At 40.3% G+C, this 24,305-nt stretch overlaps 1 protein-coding gene across 1 annotated transcript in view; it reads left to right on the forward strand.

Annotated features, from left to right (window-relative positions):
* The window catches only part of TNIP3 (TNFAIP3 interacting protein 3), a 58,673-nt gene that overhangs the window by 21,794 nt on the left and 12,574 nt on the right, over positions 1-24,305 (forward strand). The window contains exons 4-10 of the mRNA XM_087737780.1: positions 6,463-6,549; positions 7,962-8,048; positions 9,188-9,253; positions 10,579-10,710; positions 14,562-14,690; positions 20,216-20,332; positions 23,365-23,490. Coding sequence (XP_087593906.1) covers positions 6,463-6,549; positions 7,962-8,048; positions 9,188-9,253; positions 10,579-10,710; positions 14,562-14,690; positions 20,216-20,332; positions 23,365-23,490 — 744 coding nt within the window. The remainder of the gene's footprint in view (positions 1-6,462; positions 6,550-7,961; positions 8,049-9,187; positions 9,254-10,578; positions 10,711-14,561; positions 14,691-20,215; positions 20,333-23,364; positions 23,491-24,305) is intronic.

Here is a 24,305-nt window from a genome sequence, read left to right on the forward strand (position 1 = left end):
CAGGTCTTCCTAGAATACAAACTAAAATAATTCTCTTTTTTAAACAGGGAAAAAAAAAAAACCCAACCTCAAAGCTGCTACTAATAGAAATTACAGAATATCATAGAAATAGAATAGAAATTAATAGAAGGCTTCTAAGCACTTCAGCCCACTTTGGCCTTGCAGGTGGGGTTGTATGCTGCCACTAGTGAGTTAACTCTGAGTTTCTGAGGGGCAGCAAATCCTGCCTGGTCCCATTTGCTTGCTGGGAAGCTTTTTCCATAGCTGGTAGCTGACTGGCTTATTCCTACTCCTCACAGCAGTCCCTCTACAGGAGGTTCTGGCTCCCAGCTCCCTGACAGGCATTCCTGGCAGCCACACTCCAAAGTATCTGGAACTTTCTTCCCTGAGTGTGCTCAAACCGATTGCCATAAAAGAGGATGTTTCCCTCTTCACCTCAGTCTTTAAAGTAATACAAGACAGCTGTGAACAAAAATGAAAGGTAAATCAGGTACCATCTGTCATAATGATCAGAGCTGCCTGATGAGTTTTGAAAAATACATGGCCAGTTCTTTTCTGTCACCATTGCCTGTAGCATGGACAAAAATGATAAATGCTAAGGGTAATGCTTCATAGGCTAAGTAGGCGAGTATGAATGGGGAGAAAAAAAGAGTGTGAAGCGTGGGAGAAAGTTGGGTAAAGGTCTTACTAAGAATTCATGCTGATTAAGAAAATTTAAATGTTTTAAATTATGATTCACAGACATTACAGAAGATTTCAGGCTATTAGTCAAACTTGCAGGTGCAGGTTTGCTCACTATAATATTTTCTTAAATACATTTAATCATGTTTTGATCAGTCACTGTAATAGAGAGAGCAGTGGAAGTCAAGGAACAGGAGGGCTCACGTGGACATTAAGAAAGCATTTTTTATAATACACATAGAAGAGATATTATCAAACATTCTTCTAGGAGGAGCCAGATATGAGCAGCTCTCCAAAGACAGAATGTGATCACTCTTGTATTAACTTCATTTTCTTAAGCTACCAAACTCCACTTGCTCGTCTGGAGAGCAGACTCTGCTCCGTTTCTCTCCTTTGTTTTCCATATTTACTTAAACTATTCTCAAATGTAAAGAAAAGTTTATTTATATTCAGTAGTGGTTGATGATACAATTACAAGTCACAGCCCAGCAGCAGGAGTAAGCATGTATTGTTTCCTTGTTTGGGATGGAACATGCAAAGGAAGTGACTTTCTGGAGAGAGAGTGGAAGGAGAAGTAAGGCATGAGAAAAAGATGAAAAGAGAATGTAAGTTACTTATGCTCTTGCTCTAAAATGTGTGATGGACCCCAGCTAGATAAAGGCCTGTATGTCTCTGTATTTTAGGGAGGCTATAAAAAGTAATACAACTCTATCCATTGCAAACTATGGTGTGGTTTTACACGTGTTTATGGAGAAGTCAGAGGCAGTTATACTGTAAGAAGTTGCCAAGTTTATATTTCTCCACTCAGAGACTATTCCCTGTAGTCTGTTTTCTCGTGAATTTTTTTTTTTAGTGTAACCAGTAAATGCCGTGACACAGACTGACTTGTTCATTTAAAGAGGAAGAGATGAAGTAATCAGGGAAATTGAGGTTCATGCAAGCATTAGGTTGGGATTTATAAAACTTGCTGACCAGTTTGTCACTGTTGTTACATCACATTTAGCAGGTCTTGATTTTGCATGTTAGTGGCTAAAGTAGGTATGATTTCACCACGGTAAAATCTGATTTTTAGTTGTCTGTGACAAGAGAGTGAATAGATTTTCCCCCCAAGCCCTTTACTGCAGTGTTAGAGGTGGTGCTAATTTGCATGGCAGTGTCCAGCATGTCCAACCCAGTAGTTGGGGTACTGCCCACGTCTGCGGTGCCGTTTCTGTCCGTGGCTGCCAGAGTGGCTCAGGCAGCTCCCGGGGAGCACTCGCCTTCGTTAGCACCGATGGACGTACTCTTAGCACAGCGCATGGCTGACATCGTTCCCACTGTGCAGAACACGCACACTTAGTTTCTCCTCGGATGTCTTCTCTGTAGGCATTTTCCAAACAGTGTGACACCTAGCAAACATACACTGCCTTGCCTTTGGACAACACTGCTAAGTCTGTGTTTTCCTCCAAAATTTACTTTCCTGGTGTTTTGTGCAGACCTGTTCAGACTTTGCAGACACCCTCTTCAGCTGTCATTTTTGCTTCCTGTGAAGTTTCCTGAGCTTCCTGTGACGGGGTAGCACTAGGACAAATTTTCCTCTGAAATCTTCAACTGGTCTGGTTATGTTTTGCAGGCTGGAAAATTTTAATAGCTTCTTGAAAGTTTGCTTGGATCTGTAAACAGTTTTTAGGTTTGCGACTGCATTTACCGTCTGGTCTTCAACTAGAATATCCAAGCAATTTAAAACTGCATATTTGATTCAATAGTTTCAAACCAAATATAAATGCCTTAAAAATATTTTTCTTTTTTTGACTTCTGAAGTTTGACGGTTGTCAAAAAGAGTCCTCCTTTCAAGGATTTTTATGTATCTCAGATTTCTGAAGTGCTGTTGTACAACTAAGTTGTTTTTGATTGTGTAGCAGTAAACTGGTAAACAAATGTAGTGTCTTTATCTCTGCAATACCAAAGAAAATGGATGTTGTCATCTCCCTGTCTTCCTTTTCAGTGCTATGAAGGAAAGAGAGAGACAACAATTTTGCTTCAACCTCTCCCAGTTTTTGCTGGAAGAATACCACCACCTCTGAAAAGCTTGAGCTTTTGTTCCCTACGCATCGGTATTTCTTCTATTCATATAGATTTCAGACATACTCTTCTCTTTCCAATACGTGGAATACGTCTTATGTGGCAATCAGTACAGAAAAGCACTTGTGAGGGAGGGAACAAGGTACCTATCTCCCACCGAGCTGCTCACACAACTGAACAGCACTGTTGTTCTTGAACAGCACATTGTCACCCTTGAGATGTATTTCCTATCAAGTCTCTTACAAGGTATTTGACGTTAGGCACTGTGCGAAGGGGCATCAGCGTTATCCGTATGAATGCTAATCTTGCCTAGCTAGGCACTGAAGAGTACTTAATGTCATTTCTATTCTGTCATGTTTTGTATAAAATACTTGTAGTGAGGAGCAACAGCTAAGATGATGCAAGAAAATTTGGCATTGTTTTTAACGTGTATGCATAGGGTGGAAGGCCAGTAGCAAAGCTAAGAGCTTCCACACAGGCATGCCTGGCTCAGAGCTTATTGATTGTTAGCAGGGAGCAATATGTCTTTCAAACAAGACAGTAATGTTAGGTGAAAGATTTGCCCTATAAATGAGGCCAGTATAAATTGCATTCACTGACAGTGCCAAACTGCATGCAAACAACAGCTATTTCAGCAAACAGCAAAACTTGACTCAAAACTCTTATGCATAGCCCTAGTGTGGGAAAGGACAACAGCTATGGCTGCTCAGTCACTATGGTAGGCTCACAGAGAGTGAAAATGGGTGAATGTGCAGGTCATTTTGGCATGGAAAGGGGGAGATGTGGAGATGCTGTTGTTGTTCTAGCCTCTACTCTTCTAGGAGCTTCACCTTTTCCCCCAGGTCTCCCCAGCTCTCTCTGTGTCATGGGCAGGGGGGAAGATCAGAAAGGAACAGTGTTGCAACTAGTTAAAGTCCCTATAAGTGGCACCTTAAAATCCTTCAGTCCAAGAGAGAATCATTCACTTTCAGTAGTGGTTAATATGGTCATTAAGATATCAACAACAAAGGACTTGGTGTCCTAATGCCCACCTAGCTTTCCAGGAAACTACTTAGCTTTCCAGGAGACTCTTTTGAACTAGGTAATGGTAACAACTGTGTGCACTCCAGGGGCTTAGCCTCATCTTCTCTTCAAAGTAATTTGAGCACTAATATCTTTCAGGTGGGAGCTGTGATTCTCAAGTAGGGCTGTGCCCTGGGTTTGCTCTTCTGTCCCTGCCGCAGGGACCACTTGGCACCTCACCTAGCATATCGCAGCGCGGCTGTTGTGAGGAAATCAGAAACTGGGGCTGGTTTACCTTAGTAGGCCAGACCATAAAATGCAGCCATTCAACCTAAGCTTTCTCCCAAAGCTTAGCTGCTGCTGGAATGATGGGGGTGGGACTGCTGAGCATGGGAGCCGGCATAAGGGAAGGTGTCTGTGCTTGAGAATCCTTGCCCTCGAGAGCAGATGTGCAACGTGGAAGTTCTCTGATTGTATTTTTATGAATCAGATGTTCAATGTTGGTACTTTATAGTCAGACTCTGTTTCCATGAGTTTATAATCTATAGGACTGTAGCAGGTCAGCACAAGGTAGCAGGACATTGTAAGAAGATGATAGATCATTGCTGTTTGTGTCACTTGTGCCTAGTTACAGTACCCTCTCCTTCAGCAGCTGCCTCTTGACTCTTCATCAGCCCTAACTTTAGTACAGTCAGAACAAAAAATTATGCAGTGGCAGCTTGCTAATGGATGCTGCAGACACGGCTGTGACAGACAGATGGACAGACTGTGGGTGAAAGGAGACATCATCATTCTCTGATCTGACAGTAACATCTGGATGACCTTTAGCATTCAGTTGGTCTGTTTCCCTATGTCTATAAGAGGGTTATTGCCTACTTCTGCAAAGATCTTTGAAGTCATTAGGTGTAAGCTTTGATTTGACATAAACTTTTAATAATATTATAATACTTGGTCTCATTTTTAAAATCCGTGGTGTTTCCTCTTCCTTCTCCACTATGGAGATTTTATGGTTTATCTGTTACTATATTCTCTCAGGTAGCACAGTACGTTTATTCATTTTTAGAAGCTGACCTTCTCGCACGTCGGTTTCCCGGGGGAAGGCCTTCCTGTTTCACTTAACCTTGCTTTCGTGATACATGTACAGAGGTTTACTTTGTTCCATTGCCTGGCAGCTACTGGCTCGTATTTCTTACAACATATTAATCACTACAGAAATGTCAAGAAATGCAATTGTGGAAATTTCTGTTGTGTTATCAGCCAGTAGTTCTTCCTTCTGTAAACTGATGCTGTACCTGGGAGGGATATGCTCAAAGACTAGTTTTGGTATAGGTACAGATGAAATGCTTTTATTTTGTGATGGGTAGGATGAGTCCTATGTAGAATCTAAAATGTCTTTATTAAAACAACGCTTGTTTTTTAATTTCTCTCTTTGTACCCCACGAGTTTTCCAGCTGCTCCATAAACCAGGAAAAAATAAAAAGAACATCAGGGTAGGGAGGATATATTTTGTACGCAAATACTCTAAAATAGTAGCTTTCTTCCAAATTGGGGTTTGTATTTTGCAAAAGAGGATTTACTTAGTCATACATTATGGACCAGAGATCTGGAATGTGGCTGTTAAATTCCAGCATTTCACAGGATTACTTTACTTTGTCTAAATCCTTTTTTGGAAATTGAAAGAACTCCCACAGATTTATATTATTTTATGTCAAATTTCATAGACTAGCTTTTGTTCCATTCCTTCAAAAGGAAATAAGGAACCTCTGCCCCCACTGAAAAAGCCTCAGACCCTGGGATCTTTCCACAATAAGGAAAATGATTTTTTCTTTCACGCTTCTTTCTCCAATCCATCATTATTCAGAATTCCAAGATTGAAAACAACAATGCTTTGCGCTTTTCTATTTCATCCTGACTTTGTATGTGAAGTCTGTGGAGGCCTCTTTGTTAATCTTTCCTGTGAGTTTAACTTGCTAAGGTTAACCTCTTTTTCCAAATGGGAAACTAAGACACAAGTCTGAAGTGCTGAGTTCCTTGAGTACTAAAGTGAAGACACAAATAGCTTGAAGCTAGATCTGTGCTTAGATAAGGTAAGTACTAGAACTGCAAACACAATAGGAGAAGAATAACAATACCAGTAATTCTTCATCTTTGTGCAGCTTTTCTTCAGGGAAAGTAAATCAATTTTCCAGTTACGGTTTTCCCCTAAATATCTTGGAGTTTGTACGAGAGTGCTTTTCCCCATAGCTGTTAACAGACTTCGCTGTTACTCTTTTATAAGCATGACTCACTAATTTTTCTATCATGATAGTTCACACTGTCTTAGTGTCACTTAATACTTGTCATACTTATGTAAGTCCTTTTTTACAACTGGAAGCAGGGACAGAAAACCCGGTCCTCTTATTTACTGAAAAAACATACCCTTCCTTCCCTTATACATGCAACTTCCTCTCTCGGGGTGAATTGGCCAGTTGATTGCAATTTACATGCACAATAGGCAGAGTACTGCCTTGCCCAGCATATTAGTCATAGGCAGTGTGCTTCAACCCTTCTGGGAAGCCCCCGCCAGGAAGGAGGAAAAGGTTAAAATCAAAATTCCACCACTTATTTTTGAACCTTGGCTGCTTCCACAGGCAGCACTTGCAGATGGGTCTTAATGCAATTCTCCTGCTCCTTTAGCCAATGTAAAGTATCTGTTTCATTGCTGCTCTTCTTCCAAAGATCCGTAGTGAAACAAATGCTCAAGGCCGTCTTGGATGCGCATGGGCAGGTGTGAGTGACATGGAAGCCCCAGCAGATCCACTAGAAGTAAGTGACTGTTTTGGCTGTCCTCTGAAGTGCTGTCTGATTATCAGGAATGCCTTGAGCTGGTGTAGGTATCATGTGTGTCACTTTGTAGATTGACAATTATGGGCTCATTTTTGTGTTCCAGTAGATTTGTCTGACTGATTTGCGCTGTTTAAGAGTGGAAGGAAATGTTAGAAATATTTTTGGATACGGCATTCTTAGAAAGAAAATGTGCCCTAGTGTTTCCCCCCTGCCCCCAAAAGTATCTGGTCATTTTGTGATGGAAGCCCAGATTCTGAAAACAATTCAACATGTGAATAACTCCATTGACTGCCAGGTAATTGCTTCAGATACTTTAAGTTAAACATGTCGATGAACTTCTACAGGAAGAGGGATTAAGTGTTTTCTAGCATGGAAGTTGAGTGCTCCACACTAGAGCTCAGCAGGACTGGCCATGGGGCAAATACGTGGTCAGGATTTTTGCCTGTGAAAAGACACAACAAAACTGTTCTTCTTCATTGGTATTTGTCATTAAATTCTCTAGCTGAAGAAAATAAATTTATTTCAGGAGATTTAAGACCTCAGAAGTGCTCACGCTTTTATTCTAGTTTCTCATAGATTGGTGGAGAATTTAGGGAGAAAAAAAAAAAATATCCCTGACTAGGTATCTGAACATAGTATGTTTTATTTTTATGAGCATGTATCTTTTTGCCAGTACAGTTCTCTTGATATATAACTACATATCTCTCTCTCTGTCTCTCTCTAATAGGTCACATGTTCATGACAATCCATAGAAACTTCTTGGAAATTATGATATACGACATTGCTGTTATAAAAATGAGGGTTTAGCTGCTGTTGTCCTGCATGGGCAAAACTCCACATTTAAAAAAATGGAACAATTGCAGACTGATTTCCTAATTTCTCCAAATGGCCTATTCGTTTTCTGTATTGCTTGTTTTGAACCCATTGTGCTAAAGTTTATTGCCTTGGGCCTGCAAGCACTTACCAGCGGCAATACTACTAATTATTCTAGTTCTTGTAAATGAAGGGAATTACTTACGCCCACTTCAACTTATGCTCAATTTTTGTGGCTTGTACTACTTGTGTGTATTACCATCTGTAAGATAATTAAAATCCTGTTTTGTCTTCTGTGTCTCAGATGGTACAAATAGACATAATTTTGTTTATTTCTGTGTCCGTTTGCATAATGCTTCAATTAAAACACAGACTAGGCAGGGTTAAAGCAGATGTATGCTTCAGAATCTGCTGTCAGCAGGTGTAAAGGTACTGAAATAGAAATGCAATGTAGGAAAATGTTGCTGTTACAGTTTCTTTGCATGCACATGGCAGTGTAGATGGGAATTTTATATGATAATCATGATTTGAAGAGAGGATGCTGAAAGCGTTCATTTTTTAACGTTTCTTTTCTTCAGTCAAGGCACGTATTACTGACCAAGAAGACTGTATCAGCCAATTCTCTGGAACAACAGATCCTCTCACTGGAAAGACAGAGGCGAGAGGTAGTCTTAAGTTTACTCTTAACCTTTACAGATATAACCTCTAGGACAGACATTACATCAGTAATATGCCCGGGGCAGGTAATCACTGAATGTGTTATCACTGTTACTTACACTGTGTTTATGCTGCAGTTGGTTTTACCTGCCAGTCCAGCGAGGCCTATGTTTTTACTGTGGGACTCTCATCCTGCACTCTTGTGAGAATTTCTATGTGGAGACTTTCTGCTTTGCATTTCTTCACAGCCCGAAGTGTGCAAGCACTTAAAATTTTGTTTAAACTAGTTCCTATAGTCCTACTTCTCTCTACCAAGCTAGGCAGAGTTATATTTGGAGAACTGTTCCTAAAAACAAATGATGACTTATTGTAATGCGGCTGTGAATCTAGAAGAGCAGAGATTTATATGGTACAAAGGGCAAATTTTCTTAATGATCACTATTGTAAAGGCCAAGGAACCACCATGAGTAGTAGCCGGAGGTGTCTTAGTCACAGGTAGCAGCAAACTGGAAGCTGTTCTTTTGCTGAGCATCCTAAAGAGTGACCGTATACCCTACAAAGCAAAATGCGTCAGAGGGACCTATTTGGCTTTCTCCAATAAAAATGCATGCACACTGACTTCACTCCTACCACTTACATGTGTGGTGTTAGCCAGTCTTCCCGTCTTGCATGTGTACGCTTGCTCAGTTTAGTGGTACTGAGAAAGGCAAGTGGAGTTTGCACCCAGTAGTAATTGCAGTCAATAGGAGTCTTCAATTCACTCGTTTGAAGTCAGAGACCTTCTAATTGGAAATATGTTTATGGAACTTAAAGCAAACTAACAAGAAAGTCCTTGGCCATTTAGGAGTTGCAGCTTGGGATTTGTACAGCATTGCAAATGATTCACCTGTAGCTTATTGTGTATTTGCATGCTTCCTGAACGTTACTTCCTGAACGTTCATGTACTTTAACTGAAATACCAAAGCACTGGCAGATGGGCCATAAAGCTTGCCAAACCTTAAACTTGCTTTTTCTGAAATGAGCTGGCCAGATAATGAGGAGGTTGTGAACACTCATAGCTGGAGGGTTAGAATGCCAATTTTTTTTTTTTTATTTATTGCCAATGTTGAAATAAGAGTTATTTACTGTGACTTCCTGATAATTACAGCTTCTGGAGGTGAACAAGCAATGGGATCATCAATTTAGAAATATGAAACAGCTTTATGAAAAACAGGTAACAATGTTGACTACTTCTATTGGAATATTTATACCACCTGCTCATAGCTAAGTCTGTGCTTAAATACCAACCAGCCATAGCTATAGTAAATATCTTAGGGGGGAAAGACATCATGTTTACTTTGTCTTTAGCTGACAAATTACAAAAGCTTCATCACATAAAAATGAAGCTAATGTGTGTACAGTCTTCAGTAGGACAAAATAACCAGAGAAGCAGGGCATCTCTAAAATAGAAGGGACCAGGGTGGACATGACTGCAGAGATCTTCATGGCCTCCACAAGGTAGTAAAAATTGCTCATACTTCAGAGCACAATTAACTGAAAATTAGCCTGCAGTGCCTGGTGTGCCCAGCCACTGACCTGCATCATCACATATCTGTTGGTTCTTGTCCCATCTCTTATGGCTGTCTTCTGAAGCCTGGAAGCTCAGTGGGGCTTCCTGTGATGGGGGAGCTCTCAGATAAATCCTCCATGAATGCTGCCTTCTATAAGCAGAGAGACTTTTTTCCTTTCAAGAAACCGCTCTGTACAAAAGCTCTTCATTAAAAAAATAAATAAACAAATACTTTTTATTTCCTTTTTTTTTTTTTTGTCAAGATCTTGTTGGCATAGCTTTCCTTCCTTGCTTGTGGCTGTGTGGCATCTTTGCTGCAGACATTATAATCAGCTGCCTAATGAAGCTGGCTGCTTACAATTTTGCCAGGTATTCCAAAAACCAAGTTGTTCATTGACTGACACTTCTCATCTCCTGTTTCCTTCTGTGGAAAGGAAGTTTGCAGAATGACCTCATGTGCTTATCAGGAAAATTTTCTCTTTAATATTTTCCAGTAAGTTTTACTGAGATCTGGATCATTTCTTTCTTTTTTTTTTTTTTTTCTTTCCCCAAAGAGAAGAGGAATTTAAATGGCTCTTCCTCATTTAATATGGGACCGTTTTATGCCTCTGGCTAGATCATTTGGATGTGCACCCCTACAGAGGGAGTCCAAACTGCAAAAGGAAAAAAAAAAGAATATTAAAATGGAAAATTCATTTGGAGAGACAGACCCATGGTAGTTGTCCTTCGGCAGCAAAACAGTGTGAGACCCAACTGGGTTAACACCAACAGAGAATTTGCCCAGGATCATTAAGAGTCTCCACTGCAGGCAGAGCAGCAGAGCTTGGAGGTGGGGAGGGGAAAGTCCGTGGCTGGGGACTTTACACGCAACCAGATCCACTCCTTCACACCGATCTGCTGAGAGCTGAAAGGATTTGAAGGCACCTTCGAGGTGCTGTGCCTTTCAGGATCCCCAGTCAGCCCACCATGGTCTGTCACTTGCTTTTCAGCTGGCAGAAATGAAAGCAAAACTGGACGTGTCAGAGAGGAGAGTTAGCGAGCTGGAGGAAGAGAGACATCAACAGCATCCAGAAGATGAGAGGTTGCGAGCCCTGGGCAGAGAGAGGCCGTTGCAGGAAACGGTAGGAGGGTGCACTCTGTTACCCTGTTTGTGCTCAGTGTGGAATGCTGTCTTGCCTTTCCCCTTTCTCTTCTTGCAAGAGGCAGGGCGTGGGTTGTTGCACAGCCGTGATGTGAGATTGTGGTGTTGAGTGCTCTTCAGTATTGTACCCAAGACAATGGCTGATCTTCTGTCTGATCAGAGAACTATGTATAGCGAGAGAGTCATTTCAATACAAATTGGCAGAGAGCATGGCCTTAGTGTGCGTGGGAGAGTAAAGAGCAGATTGATATGAATACTGCAGAGATTTCTGTCCTTGCTGTTCAGTTCGGGGTGAATTGCTTTAATTCCTTTGAACAAAAATGCTACAGTGATTTCAAATGGAATAGGAACGTCATTGCAGATGTTAGATGAAGTGCTTGGCAATAAATACTTGAAGGAGTGAAGTCAGCTCCAAACATCCACATTTTGGTAGTGACAATATAGGCTTTTATACGTGTGCTAGCGCTCTCAGCTCCCCGTAAATATTAGTGATGTAGTCAGTGCAGTTATTAGGGCTGAAAGTGCCTGGGCTGATCAGCCACTCTAGAGCGGCATTCACCTCGCCCTGAGAGTGGTTGGGCACCTCTATCAGGACTGCTTAGGCACTGACTCGTGTAGGCATTCACATCTAAAGCTAGATCCCTAAGCTGAATTCCCACCACAGTAAAACCACCAACCTGAGTGATTGGCATATATATGCCCAACATATACACAAAACTTTGTGCCCCGTTCTACAAGCACCACAGAGTGGTGCTTCCTGTTCTCATTCTGCTTCATGGTATCACACACTTTGTAATCTCTTCTAAGTTTCTGGATGGTGCTCTGATGGCTGAAGTCGGGCTTCTCTATCTGCTTAATAACATGAAACAAACTTGAAAACAAGTGGCAATCATAATTTTCAGGCTCAGGTAAGATGTAAGTTAGCTGATGCAGGAGAAGAAATGCAAAGCCCTTAGCTTTTATCTTCATAAGCAGAACATTCATCTTACTTGCTTATCAATTATGGTATGGTCTTAGCTAAGCCCGTGCTTGATTTCCAGCCAATAAGACTGTTTATATGTTTTAAAGCAAACTATATTGTTATATACTTGCTGAATCACTGCCTGTATTTGCTTTGAGTGTGGATTCAATGCGAGACAATGCATCTTCCTGCTCGTATTACTAAGGTTTTCACTGCCTGCCCTTTAATATATGATAGCTGTGAAAAATAGCCCTAGCTACCTTTTTGAAAAGGTAAGGATGAGCAGTACACTTGCCCAATTTTTTTACTACATACATGAATAATGAACAAAATGACAATATAATCCAAAAATCTCTTATGGGGACAGGTTAACCTGCATGGAACTTCAGCCTTACATCAACAATTTCTTTAAGAATTATATACTCAGCCAGTAAGTGCTTCTGTTTACTCTGAATTTCTTTACTTTTTGGATGTCATGCAGGGATGCAGGAGATTATACCTTTGCAGAGGTAGCTGATAAAAGTAGAGATGTTTGAATGAACAGCAAGGATTGTAACACCCATGTCAGCAGATGTACCAACTCAAGTTATCCTATGCTGCGCACGGAGCAGGATGAAGAAAAAGCAGTGCCAGGAGATGATTCAGAAAAATGCATAAAGATATGTGCAGCTTGAAAGCACATGAGCAGTCTTGTTGCTTTAAAGTTCAGCAGATGCGCAAGAGGCCCAAGCCAACAGATCTACCAAGATTAGATTTCCAGGGCTTTATGGGTTGGTTTTTTTCTGCAGCAGCTAACATTCTTTGTACCTGCATTTGGTTTTATACATATGTGTGTGTGTGTGTGTTTTTGTTTTGTTTTTGTTTTTGTTTTTTTTTCTTGACAGGTAACAACCCTTTCTTTTTTAAATGTTTCACTTACTGCCCTGTCGCCACAGAGCTGGGAGGGATTGTACAGGGCAATTGCCAGAGCAAAGTAATAAGATGCTTGTTCTCTACTTGCTTGTCTAGTCCAGCAGCCTGACAGTACCTTTTAAATTTGTTTACTCAGAGTGGCAGTTCTCTGGGTGCTCTGCTGAGCCATTTAGGAAAACCAGCAGCACCAAACAACCCTGAGACAGATTACATGCTGCTGCTGTCTTACAGAGCTTTTTTTTTTTTTTTTTTTTAATGCACCTGGAGTTATGGCTCTCTCAGAATGACAATGTTGTGAACTTTATCTGTTCCCATGTCCTCCATGGCCCACAGAGGAAAACTGACTGGTTTGGAGATTTAAATTTTGTTGTTGTTGTTCTCTCTGGGCATGACTATGTACCCATAGACAGGAATCAAAGACCAACCTAGTCACTGGAAAGTCTAGGTGCCATAACACCTAAGATTCAGTGTTGAATAAGAAGCAATAAGACGTAAGAATTCAGATGGTCCAAAAACCTGAACAAACTGGAAATTTTTAGTTATAAATGACCATGTTCTCGGAGATGACAGCCTCCAAGAAGGAGAATGTGTGCTAGGAAAAGAGGATGGCAAAGGTGAAGAGAAGAGCATAGCTAAAAGCCTATATGGATTTTAGTGTTTTGTTTTTCTTTATCTTAAAACACACATGCACATGCCAGCTTGAGCTAGCTCCTGGGTGAGTTCCTATACTTAATGCAGAGATACCCTGCTAATCTTGCCCAGTTTTTGGAGAAAATTAAATCTTCCAACTAACTTAGAACAAAGGAAAATATAGCTAACTCATTTGTAAGCAACAGTTTTTCAAGGGTGTTTTTCTGTGGCTCAATTAGCACACGATGATGCACTTCTCATGAGCCCGAACAATAAATGCGTAGTCGCTGGCTGCACAGAGATATGCCAGTTCCATGGGAAAAAAAGCATTCATATGGTGTCCTGTGCATATGGTTGTTGGATCTCATTTTTTAATCACATAAAGCAGCTGCAAAAGAATATTTGAAATACTTTCTTTTTTTGTAGAACGGGCCATTCTGTTTCCTATGTCTAAACAGCTTTAGTCTAAGACAGTCTGGCAAAAGCGGGCTAGTGAGGAATGCATTACCCTGGGAGAGAAGTTTACACAATGGCACTTGCTTCAGGGCCTGATTTGGATCTTAGCTTCCTTCATGGTAAATTGAAAATAGCTGCACTGAAAGCGATAGAAGACCCTCAAACTTGAATTTTGGCAAATCTGTCCTAATAATTCCTATAATACCATCTTGAAAGACTAGTGTATAAATCCTGTTGCAAATAGGGACATCTTCCTGGTAGTTTGCTGGGGTGGCAACAGCGTAGGCACACGCATTAGGAAGGGTCAAGCTCAAGTCAACAACAACTGTGATGGGGTCAAAGAAAGTGGATTTTTAAGCCTTGGTTGGTAGCTTGGTAATTCTTGAGCAGGCTGAGACCTGCCTCAGTCTCTTGTGTTGTGGAAAAAGCCCTCAGACTATGTGATACTGAGCTCTGGTTTTGTCTTTAATGTTGTATGACACTGGGAATGGCTGGGACTCCACCAGCGTTTAGCCCTGGCGTTATGCTATGAGTACATAAGAGTAATGCAGGTTTGGGATGATCATCTGTACGGTACTGATCTGCTCGGCCTGCCAGCTTTCTCATGGCTTTGTGCAACTGTAGAGAGCAGGGACTTAGTTTGGCATGTTGTCTCTGTCTCACCATATGGTGAGTGGTCAAAACAATTTCGACAGACTTTATCATATCTGGGTTTTACTAACCATCTGCCTTCCTGTTCCCTCCCTTCCCAGCTGTGTTTGGGACAACAAAAATGCAGCACATCTGCCAGACAGCAGATATTCTGAAAATTGTTCTTGAAAAATGGTTCCATCTGCATTTCAGCAGCATCTTTCTGTATTTTTGCATCCCAGAAAGAAACGAAGGTCCTTAGTGAAGCTCTCCATGAGATGAAGGAAGAGAACAAGCTCCTGAAGCAGAAGAATGCATCAATGATCAGAAAGAAAGAACACTATGAGTGTGAAATAAGTCGTCTCAATAAGGTACGAACGAGAGGGAGCCACTGACCAAGGCCTCTTCCTTTAATTCTAGGGTCTCTGTTGTCAAGCAGTGACACTACCAGATGCTCATCTTTTCAATCCTGGGTGAACAACCTGTTCACGGTAGCAAACTCATGATCACTGTTAGGGAGCTGGGGAAACAAGCAAGAATGTACTTTAGCTAATACCTGTGCGTGCTGTTCTTGGTAGGTAGTAGGGTTGCAGTGTAATGAGGAAAGTTAAGAGAATCTCTGGCTTCTGCTGTGAAACCTCTCTATGTGTCGTATCTAAGCTCTTTCTACAATCTCCCTCCTTAGAACAAAAGGGAAATGGCACAAAAATGCTTCCATATGCATCCAGTGAAACACTGATTAAAAAAAAAAATAAGACATTTTAAAAACTGTTGTTTTATATATATTTCGTCTTTGAGAAAAATGGCTTCTCTTCACAAGACATGCTCCTGTCTTAATTTTTATATGCATACATATATATATTCACTCATATAAGTATGTATGTGCATATGTGTCTCACTGAGGAAATTGACATAAAATAGCTAAATGGGATTTATTTTTTTTAATTGAGGGAAAGAAATAAATGTAGCTTTGTTTAATCAAAAGATCACACAAAGCAGTGGGTGTTTTCTAACAATTTTGTATTTCATGGTGAACCACAAACACTTCCTGAGGAAATGCATGGCAGTAACCATTGCTGTGTAACTTTAAGTGATACACAAGCTAAAGGGCCACGATATGCAAAAGTCAAGGCAAAAAAGTAACGTTGCCATCTTAAAAAATCTGACAGAATGTATCATCTCTAACTTTTTGAAATGCATTGACAGAACTTCCTCAAAGCCTCAGTGTAACTTTCATTCAAGGTCTTGTTTGTAAAACAACTTATTTCAGTGTTTTATTTTGCTGTCTTATAATGCAGTTGGAACTAAGACAGGTGGGTAAATAGACCATACTTTCAGATGAAACATCAATTTCACGTAACACACTTTCCCACAAGTAATACTTTACTGATTTTCTGTGTATTTGTGTTCTTCAAATCTCATGTCATGAATGCCCATAGGACTGGAAGGGAACCTCCGTGCTCTTTTAAATCTAGTCCCCTGCTATTGCAGGTTCAGTGACTTGAAGCTCTTACAAATTCTCTGCAATCAAACAACTTTTTCCTTAAGCTCCTTCTACTGTGCTTCTTTTGGAAGACTGTTCTGGAACTGTAACTCTTCTTTCATTAGATGCTTTCATCTGTTTCAATTGGGCTGAATTAATTCTGGCCAGATGATATTCATTTGTTCTTCTGATAGCAGTGTTGAACGGATCTGCTTCACTCCTTGCGTGAAGCAGATCTGTCCTCTCCATAAAGCAGAACTCTCCTCTGGTGAAAATATGATTGCTGTCAGGGGCACTTGTTCCTTCACGATAGATACAGAGAGCAATCATATTTCTGCTAGAGAACAGTTTAGCTAAGCTGACCTAGCTCTTTTGGTCTTTTAAAATACAACTATGCCTGCTAATATGCATGTTTTTTTCATCTTGGTCATTTTAAACTGTTTAGTTCTCCGTTTATGGAAGATGCCACTTCTTCTTTCTAAGTACATTAACCTTTTTACTTCAAGTACTTTGATCTTTTTACTTTTGGCTTCATCCCACTTTGATTGCATCATCCAGAGTACCCAAAGTATAGAGTCCAATCTGATCCTACTTTGATGTCTGCAGCATGAAAGTGATGTTGCAATGCCATAGCAGTTTGTAATGCTATATCCCAAGATTCTTGGCTTTCCTGTGGTTGTTTCTATGTTCACCATATAGTTCAAGTACAAGCCAAACTTCTGACTTATTTCATAACTTTGCTGCATCATCTCCTCAATTGCTATTTAAACGTAGACTAATAAACTCTAATGTATTTCCCCTGTTAAGAAAATCTGTTTTTTATGAAAGACATCAGGTTAAAAAGTGCTTTACTTCATGCCACTTCTCATGTCTATACTGCAATTCTCTTCAAAATTTCCTCCCAAGCCTGGGACACTCTTGAGATTAGATTAAGAGGTTTCTAGGTGCACAGACCACTTATCCTTTTTGTAGCTTTGGAAACCAAGGTAGTTATTTTTCAGTCATACAGTTCCATTTTTGATGTTGAAAAACTCAGAAAACCTCTGTGCTGCTTGTCTTGCAATTTTAGGTTTCAGTTTTCAGTACTTCTGAATGAATGTTATTTAACACCACATTAAGTTAAGCTCAGTTTAACTCAGTGAGCTGTGTGTTCTTTCTCATTGGTATGTCTTCCTTGCTGTTAGCCATCCTGCCGCTGCCACAGTGCTCTACGTTATGCTCCTTACTGTCTTTAGTCTTGCTTTCCTCTATAATACCTTCCTCATTGTACTGATTTTTGTAGTGGGGAAAAAAATGTATAGTTATATGTATATAATTTATAATTTAATTTCTTTTGCAACATACATCTCAGTGTGACTGTCTCTCTTACCCTGCACTTTCATCTAAAAGCTACCAAAAGTGGTAGCTTTTGTTGGGATCAAATCCTTTCTCCAGTCCCTAAAGGCATTTTAATTTTTCTTCTTGAAATTATTCATCTAGCAGTCCCTCGAGCATTTTCCTATACAGTTTTTTTTCAACTTCCTTGAGATATGGTTTTCTGGGGGGTAGGGGAGTGGTTTGTTTGGTTGGGTTTTTTTGTACGTTGATTTTTAATGAAGTAGGAATAGCCAAATGATCTGCAAAAATTGCATACAGGACCAATTATAGAAGGTGCCTAGAAGTTCTTTGTCATTTCTCAAATTTGCTAATTTGAAATTACAAATCTTAGTTACGTATTTAAAATAGCTTATTTACTTTTAATTTGAAGTGTCTCATGATAATTTTATTCACAGTTGTTTTTTAAAACCAGGGGAACAATAATATCATCATTTCTTCTGTAAATTACTCTAAACCAGCCCCACCTTCTGTCAGTTCAGAGTAATGGGAGTTTTGAAAGAAAAATATTCCAGTTACATTTTTGAGTATTAGCTTTAGTAGTGTTTACTCTCCATTTTATACTTGGGAACCCAAATCTCCTATAATGACATAATGCTCAATAATTTGCTATTGATCTAATAGCAACATTACAAAATTTTACTTTTTTTTCCCCCCATACCTAGCACTTCTCAGCATGTCCCTTACAATCTTTCCTCAAAGATTTTGATCTCAGTTTAATATGACCCTAAACCAATTCAGCTTTATTCATGCTACAGTTTGTTATTTTATTTGAAGTAATAAAATGGGGTCTCACAGCCTTGCTTCCAAAAGCGGTTTAAAAAAATACCTTATTTTTCTCTACTGTTAATCATTTGAAGACTGAATTTTCTGGATTTTTCTGGGTTTTTTTCACCATAATTCTGAGATGTAGAACCTCCTCAAAAAAAAACCAAATAAACAAAAAACCCTGAAGAACTGTCCAAGTACCTAATACATCTATATCATTATATGATTCTAGGAAGTAAGCTGCAAGAAAAATCGTCAATATAGTGACATTTGTTCAAGAATTAGGAGAACTGTCAACAGTTTATGACTATACATACTTCAATTGTAGAGGTGCATTACCATTTGCTAACGTCAGGATGGCCATAATCAGTAAGATACTATCCTAGTGAAGGAGTTTTAACAGAAGACACAGCCATATAAAAAGGGGCTACAGCAGATGACTGGGAAAATGGTATGTTGTGAAGGTAGGACACTCAGTTATCTTTGAATTAGAGCATCTGAAGCACTTTCTTTTGAGGGTGGTCAAATCTTAGAAGAGGTTGCTTAGAGAGGCTGTGAAATCACCCTCCTTGGAGGAGCTTAATACTCAGTTGACAGACCCTGAGCAACCTGACCTCCCTGGCCTGGCTCTGAGCAGGGGCTTGGACCTCTAGAGGTCCCTGCCACCCAAGTGAGTCTCATGATTCTGCAGTTGTCAGCAAGGTTGAGATGTATCCCACGTAGGCAGGGGAAAGAAATGCATGTTTCACTCATCTTTGTCCTCAGCAGTGCGCTTAGCAAACCACACGCTTGGGAAAGGATCTGGGTTGCAGTCAGCAAGGGAACGTATCATACGTGCTGCGATATTGTCAGACTTCGCTGACTCTTGCTGCTGCTGGCGATCCATGCCCAATCTAAATGCCAATGTGAAACTTATTATTTGTTTTACTATTTGTGCAGAGCACTGCCATGTCATAGCCTAAAAGGGATTAGCAGTGGCCCAAAGGGACAAAAGGAGGATTAATCAGAAAACTGCCTGTAATTAATTAATTAATTAATTGCAGATAGCTTATTGAGGATTAATCAGTAATCTTTATCTTGCAACATTTATATTCAACCTTATTTATGTATTGACATGGCCCACAAACTTTGCCACTATTATACCAATTTCTCTTCTGCTCTATTCTTAGAGACAGTAGCTCATTAGATAAAAAGCCTCCCTTTTCTCTTCTGTGCTCTCCATGGACAGTGCTATTTTTTGTTAATTTTTTTTGTTGGCCTTTTGATAATTAATACTAATCCTTGGGTTACTTCAGATACAGGTTCTCCTGCTTGGCCACTTCCCCCTCTGCCTCTTCCCTCCTTCCCTTATGGCATGAATGGAGTGTGGCCAGCAAGGGGGAGCTGGGGATCATTAGCAGGAATTGAAATTTCTAAAATGGGTTAAGTTAGCTGAGTCCGTATCTTATGTGAGAGACGTTGAAAAGTACTGAACGGTGAATATTTGTGCTAGATTAAATAAGAAATATGTAAGTGTAGCGTGTGGTTATTGATGGAGAGGGGTAAGAGTGATTTAGAAATTATCCCAGTCCAAGGGAGAGCTGTGTAAAACCGTGAAAAATAAATTAAATCTGTAGAGAGCTATGGCAGAATTTGACTGAAGAGAGCAAGAGTGTTATCAGTGTAGTGTGTGTATTCATAACTCCCTCTAGTGACAAGCTATAGAGACTACATAACTTCCTCTCAACCAGAGGGTTTACTTCGGTTGCAGTTGAAGAAACTTGTACTCTTAGTGCAAAAAATGTTTCAGTCAGACTTTACTGTAGTCGTATTTTTAGGCCATCTTTGAATATTGCTTTTATGTTCTTGGTTTTTTTGTTTACTTGGTTTCGGCCTCAGCTGAGTTTAGACACCTGTCTTTGTTTTCCCAAATTCTGACTTGCACAGGGAAATGGTGTTTATGAATGAGAGTTGCAGCTGTGATTTCTATAGGTAAATGTTGGTTAAGGTTACAAGTAAAAGCACAATCCCCTACATGACACTGTCTCAAATTCATGGATGTAGTGTGGGCACTTTGAAAATTTGGACCTAGTCATGCATATATGTTATTCATGGGGTTTATATCCAGTGTATATAATTGCAGCAACTGCAAGTGAAGGGAAAACCCCCACAAGTCTGTGACTCATTCTAATCTGTTTATTTAGAGGGCAAACATGCTAATCATTTAAAAGGATTTTTTTTTTTTTGATGTAGAGAATCTCTGTTTAGTAATTTTGCTGTTTGATGTTGCAGGCCCTTCTGGATGTGTTGAAAAAGCAGCATTCACCTGGTGTCAGGACTCCTTCAGAGACGGGTGACAGGAACAGCCTTGAGGACATGAGGACCCAACTTGAAGTTCTCAGACAGCAGGTGAGAACAGCTGGAAGTAAGCCTGGATGGATTTCATACAGCATGATTTTGCCCTCTCTCCCAGGAATTGTGCCTGGTAGACTTGCTATGTAAAGCTTTTGACAGGAGGAACCAGTTTAGCCGTAGCCCATTCAAATGGTGTTTCCTAAGATGCTGCCATCATAGCAGTGTCCACGAAGTGAAACTGAGTCCTTGCAAAGGACTGGAGCAAGGACTTGTGTAGTACTCAAAGCAGCAGAACGTCTCTCCTGACTCCTGGAGATGTCCTGCCAGCTCTCTGCTAGGGGCTGAATTTCATCCAGAGGGAATGCTAAACTTCGTGAATTACTGCTTGTATCTTCTGCTCCTTTTTTCTTAGAAGTTGAAAGTTTAGTGAATTGTCTAAGAATCCTAGTATTGAAAAATTAGAGCGTTGGCATTGCAGTTTTTCAAAGTGTGAGGCAAAACATTTGCATCCATAACCTGCATACCAATCACTATAGAGAAGTGTATTTTTTTTTTTCATCTTTGTTCTGAGGAATTCAAGTGCTTTGTGCACTCTCTTTCCATATGAAAGAATCTGTTTAAAAACGTGATACATCTCAGATAATTTTACATTTTAGGTCTGTCATCCTGGACAGTGTTAGGGCTAACATTATTGACACACAAATGGATGTGATCAGAATGGGAATTTTATTCAATGGGAATAAAATACTTGTTTCTGTCACGTTTGACAGCAGAGCCAGATTTTGCTCTCTAATGTAATGCTTGCCACATGCTGGAGAATAAAATCCTGCACTTGATTGTACAGTAATGAGTTATTTCATTCTACACAATAAAATAGAGTAAACCAATTTTTTTCAGAATTCTCATGGGGTATCCATTTTATGAATGTCTTTTTCTAGTTGTATAAATCAGTACAGTGAGTCCAGACTTCCTTCTGCACAAAATGGAGCAGAAGGCTCTAACCGTACAGAGGAGGGACTCTTGAGACAAACAGCAACATGACAGTGTCTCACCAGAGCTTGCCTGTCATCAGCCCATCCCTGGCCACATAAGAGATGAAGGCATTCATTCCTTGGGAGGTGTCCCCCTCTTTCTCAGGGCAACCGAATATATGGCATAACTGTGACAAAGTGGTTCCTTTGCAGCTTCAGCAGATCGTGCAACTGGGGAGCAGGAGGGAGGTGGGACATCAGAGACAGAATCAGGAGAGAAGAAATGAGGAAATACTGAGGACAGAAGCATGTAGATGGACAAGGGATACAAGAGACGTAGATTTCTGCAAGCGACAGGTTTGCCTCTGCTTCAGAGGGTCAGGGGTGCGCATGCCTCCTGCAGGTACAGGCTGTGGAGCCGAGTCCCCACACGGCCACACAGAAAGCCTTTGTTCCTTCTACACAGTGTTATTCAGGAAGGGGGTTATATCTAGTGGGGGACCATCGGGTCCGAAAAACACCTTGCAAAAATTAGCTGCAACAGGCAAGTCATGAAAATAATTTATAGAGCCCTGTGTTGACTTTTTTCTTCCCCTGAGGTATTAACATTTCTTTAGTCCTCCTGTGAAGTCATAGTGCTACTGCCAGCAAAAAGAAAACTGGATCTGTATGATTAGCAGGGCATGAGCCACAGCAAGCATTTTCTTTGGAAACAGACTGTCAGTGGGCTTTAGTGACCAACCAAGAGGACCTGAAAGGACTTCTGAAAGTTCTGGTGGTGGTTCCCACCCCAACGTGCTTTTGCTGTTATTTGTCAGCAGAAGTGCCACCAGCCTCGGGCTTCTTACCAGGTGGATGCCTGCCCGTTAGCTGAAGAGTTAAGCCAGTCAGCTTAGCACCAATTAATTTATGGATTTGTGTTTTGCTTCTGAATCTGTGTGTTTGCTGCCTGTGCCTGGGGTCATCAGATATTTTTTAATGGGATGAAGCACTATGATTCCTGGTGACATAAGAAGAGCTAAGCCATTGCATCCTTCAGTATTTGAAAGGCAGCTTATCTTCTAGGAACAGAGTCAAACCTCTGTATTTCCGTTTTGAATTGTGTACATAACATTCCCTTCTACTTCTACACTGGGGCAGGTAGAGTCCTTGGGCTGCAGTTAGAGAGGATGAATTAGAAGTCCTATACTACAGACAAAAGGTACATGGGCCAATTATTTTTTTATACATACAGTTTCTAACATCTGGAGCATGATAGCCTCCTACGTTGTTTTTGTTTGTTTTTTGTTATTGTTGGGTTGTTTTTGTTTTTTTTTTTTCCCCACAGTGTTCCAGCCAAGGTCTAAATTCCTTGACAGTCCTGACTAGGCCATGTCTTCTGGTCGTTAATATGTGACCATGCCTCTAAATACTTACCACTTATTCTGCACACATTAGTCCTTTGGGATGTGGCTAGACAGCTAGCGCTGTGGGTAGGGTAAAGCTGCAGACAACTACGAAAAGGTGTAAAGCAAAGCAGGCTCAAAGCCAACGGTATTCAGTGGGCTATAAAAAGGGAGTTATTGGATGATATTGGTTCATCATTAGGGTGGATAAGGTGATAATGTTCTGTCAGACTGCGTGCTAGAAGTCAGTTTTTTGTGCTGTGCCAGCACCTCCTGTCTCCACCAGGATGCTAAGTGTTTGCATCTGAGATACAGGGGGAGTTAAAAGTGCTCATAATTGAAGAGAAAACTGGAAAGAATGTTGGTAAAATGTTTGTCCTACTACTGTTTATCCTTTAAAAAGATCGACGTCTTTAGTACTCGCTCTCTTATTTATAATATTTAGAACTGATATCTGCCAGTCAGCCTTTTAAATTACAAGGGTCTATGAATACTGAAGCTGTGGACTGTTTTGATTGATGGGTACCATTGGAGAACAGCCATTGCTTGTCACTTTAGTCATAAAAAAGATGAGGGAAACCTTTTGTTGCAGGATTGTAAAGAGGAGGGATCCTTTTGGAATGCACCCTGCTGCTTGGCCAGTTTTTAAAAAGCAACCAAACAACAAAGTGGATGAAAATTTCCATTGTGGCTCCGCTGAAATTCACATACTCGGTCATAACATTTGCAGGTACAAATATATGAAGAAGACTTCAGAAAGGAGAGATCTGACAGAGAAAGACTTAATGAGGAGAAAGAAGCATTGCAGAAAATTAACGAGAGATTACAGTCTCAACTGAGTAAACTAAACTCTCAGGTATGAGTCAAAAGAAAGTTACCGTTGCCAGCACATGTGTATTTTATTTTTATTTTCTCACTTTCCACATAACCCAAGGTTTTCTGGCTTCCATTAATTGACATTGGATTTTATATGAGGTCACCACCTGGGATGAAATCATTCTGAAGTAATGCAGTAAGAAGATGAGAAATGATTAGAGATGACTTCCTAATTAAGTAAATGAAGGGAGTATTTATTGCAAAAGCTCTTCAAACATATCGTAAAATGAAGGGGGGGGAACCAAAAACAAATCCAGAGGACTGTTGATTGTTTCGCTGGCACTTGATATAAGAGATGTAACATCAAACCAACTTTTGAAATAAAAGCTTCTGTAATGAATCCTGACCTCTGCAGTGGAATTAGAGTAATGTTAATATCACTGAGGAAAAAAAATTGTCTCCATCCAAATTAGCTGAGCAGCCGCTGCAATAATTTTTTGTTGCAACATCCTTTTTATCTCTTAGCAGTAGTGTCAGTACTCTGTTCACAGACATTCAGGAAGCCATAGTAAAATTATGGCATGCAAAATGCTGAGCTTTCTTAATCCTTGTTAAAAATGATGAAATTTTGAGGTTTCCTGTCTTGACAAAATTGTGCAATGCTTTAAAAGAATGGCCAATTACCGAAATGTTCTGTGATGATTTATTGTCCTCCCCAACATTGTTGTGAAACAGAAACTTCAGTATTGTGTTATTCTCAACCAAGCCATGCATTGATACTAGTAGGGTCTTGCAGTAGTATCAGAGGCAAGGTGCTGTCAAGTGCCCCTCACTCCTATCGGCTTCAGCGGGAGT

Source organism: Nipponia nippon, unplaced genomic scaffold, assembly GCF_047370975.1.
Source record: "Nipponia nippon isolate SJK-2023a ecotype South Korea unplaced genomic scaffold, ASM4737097v1 scaffold_6, whole genome shotgun sequence".
Taxonomy (NCBI): domain Eukaryota; kingdom Metazoa; phylum Chordata; class Aves; order Pelecaniformes; family Threskiornithidae; genus Nipponia; species Nipponia nippon.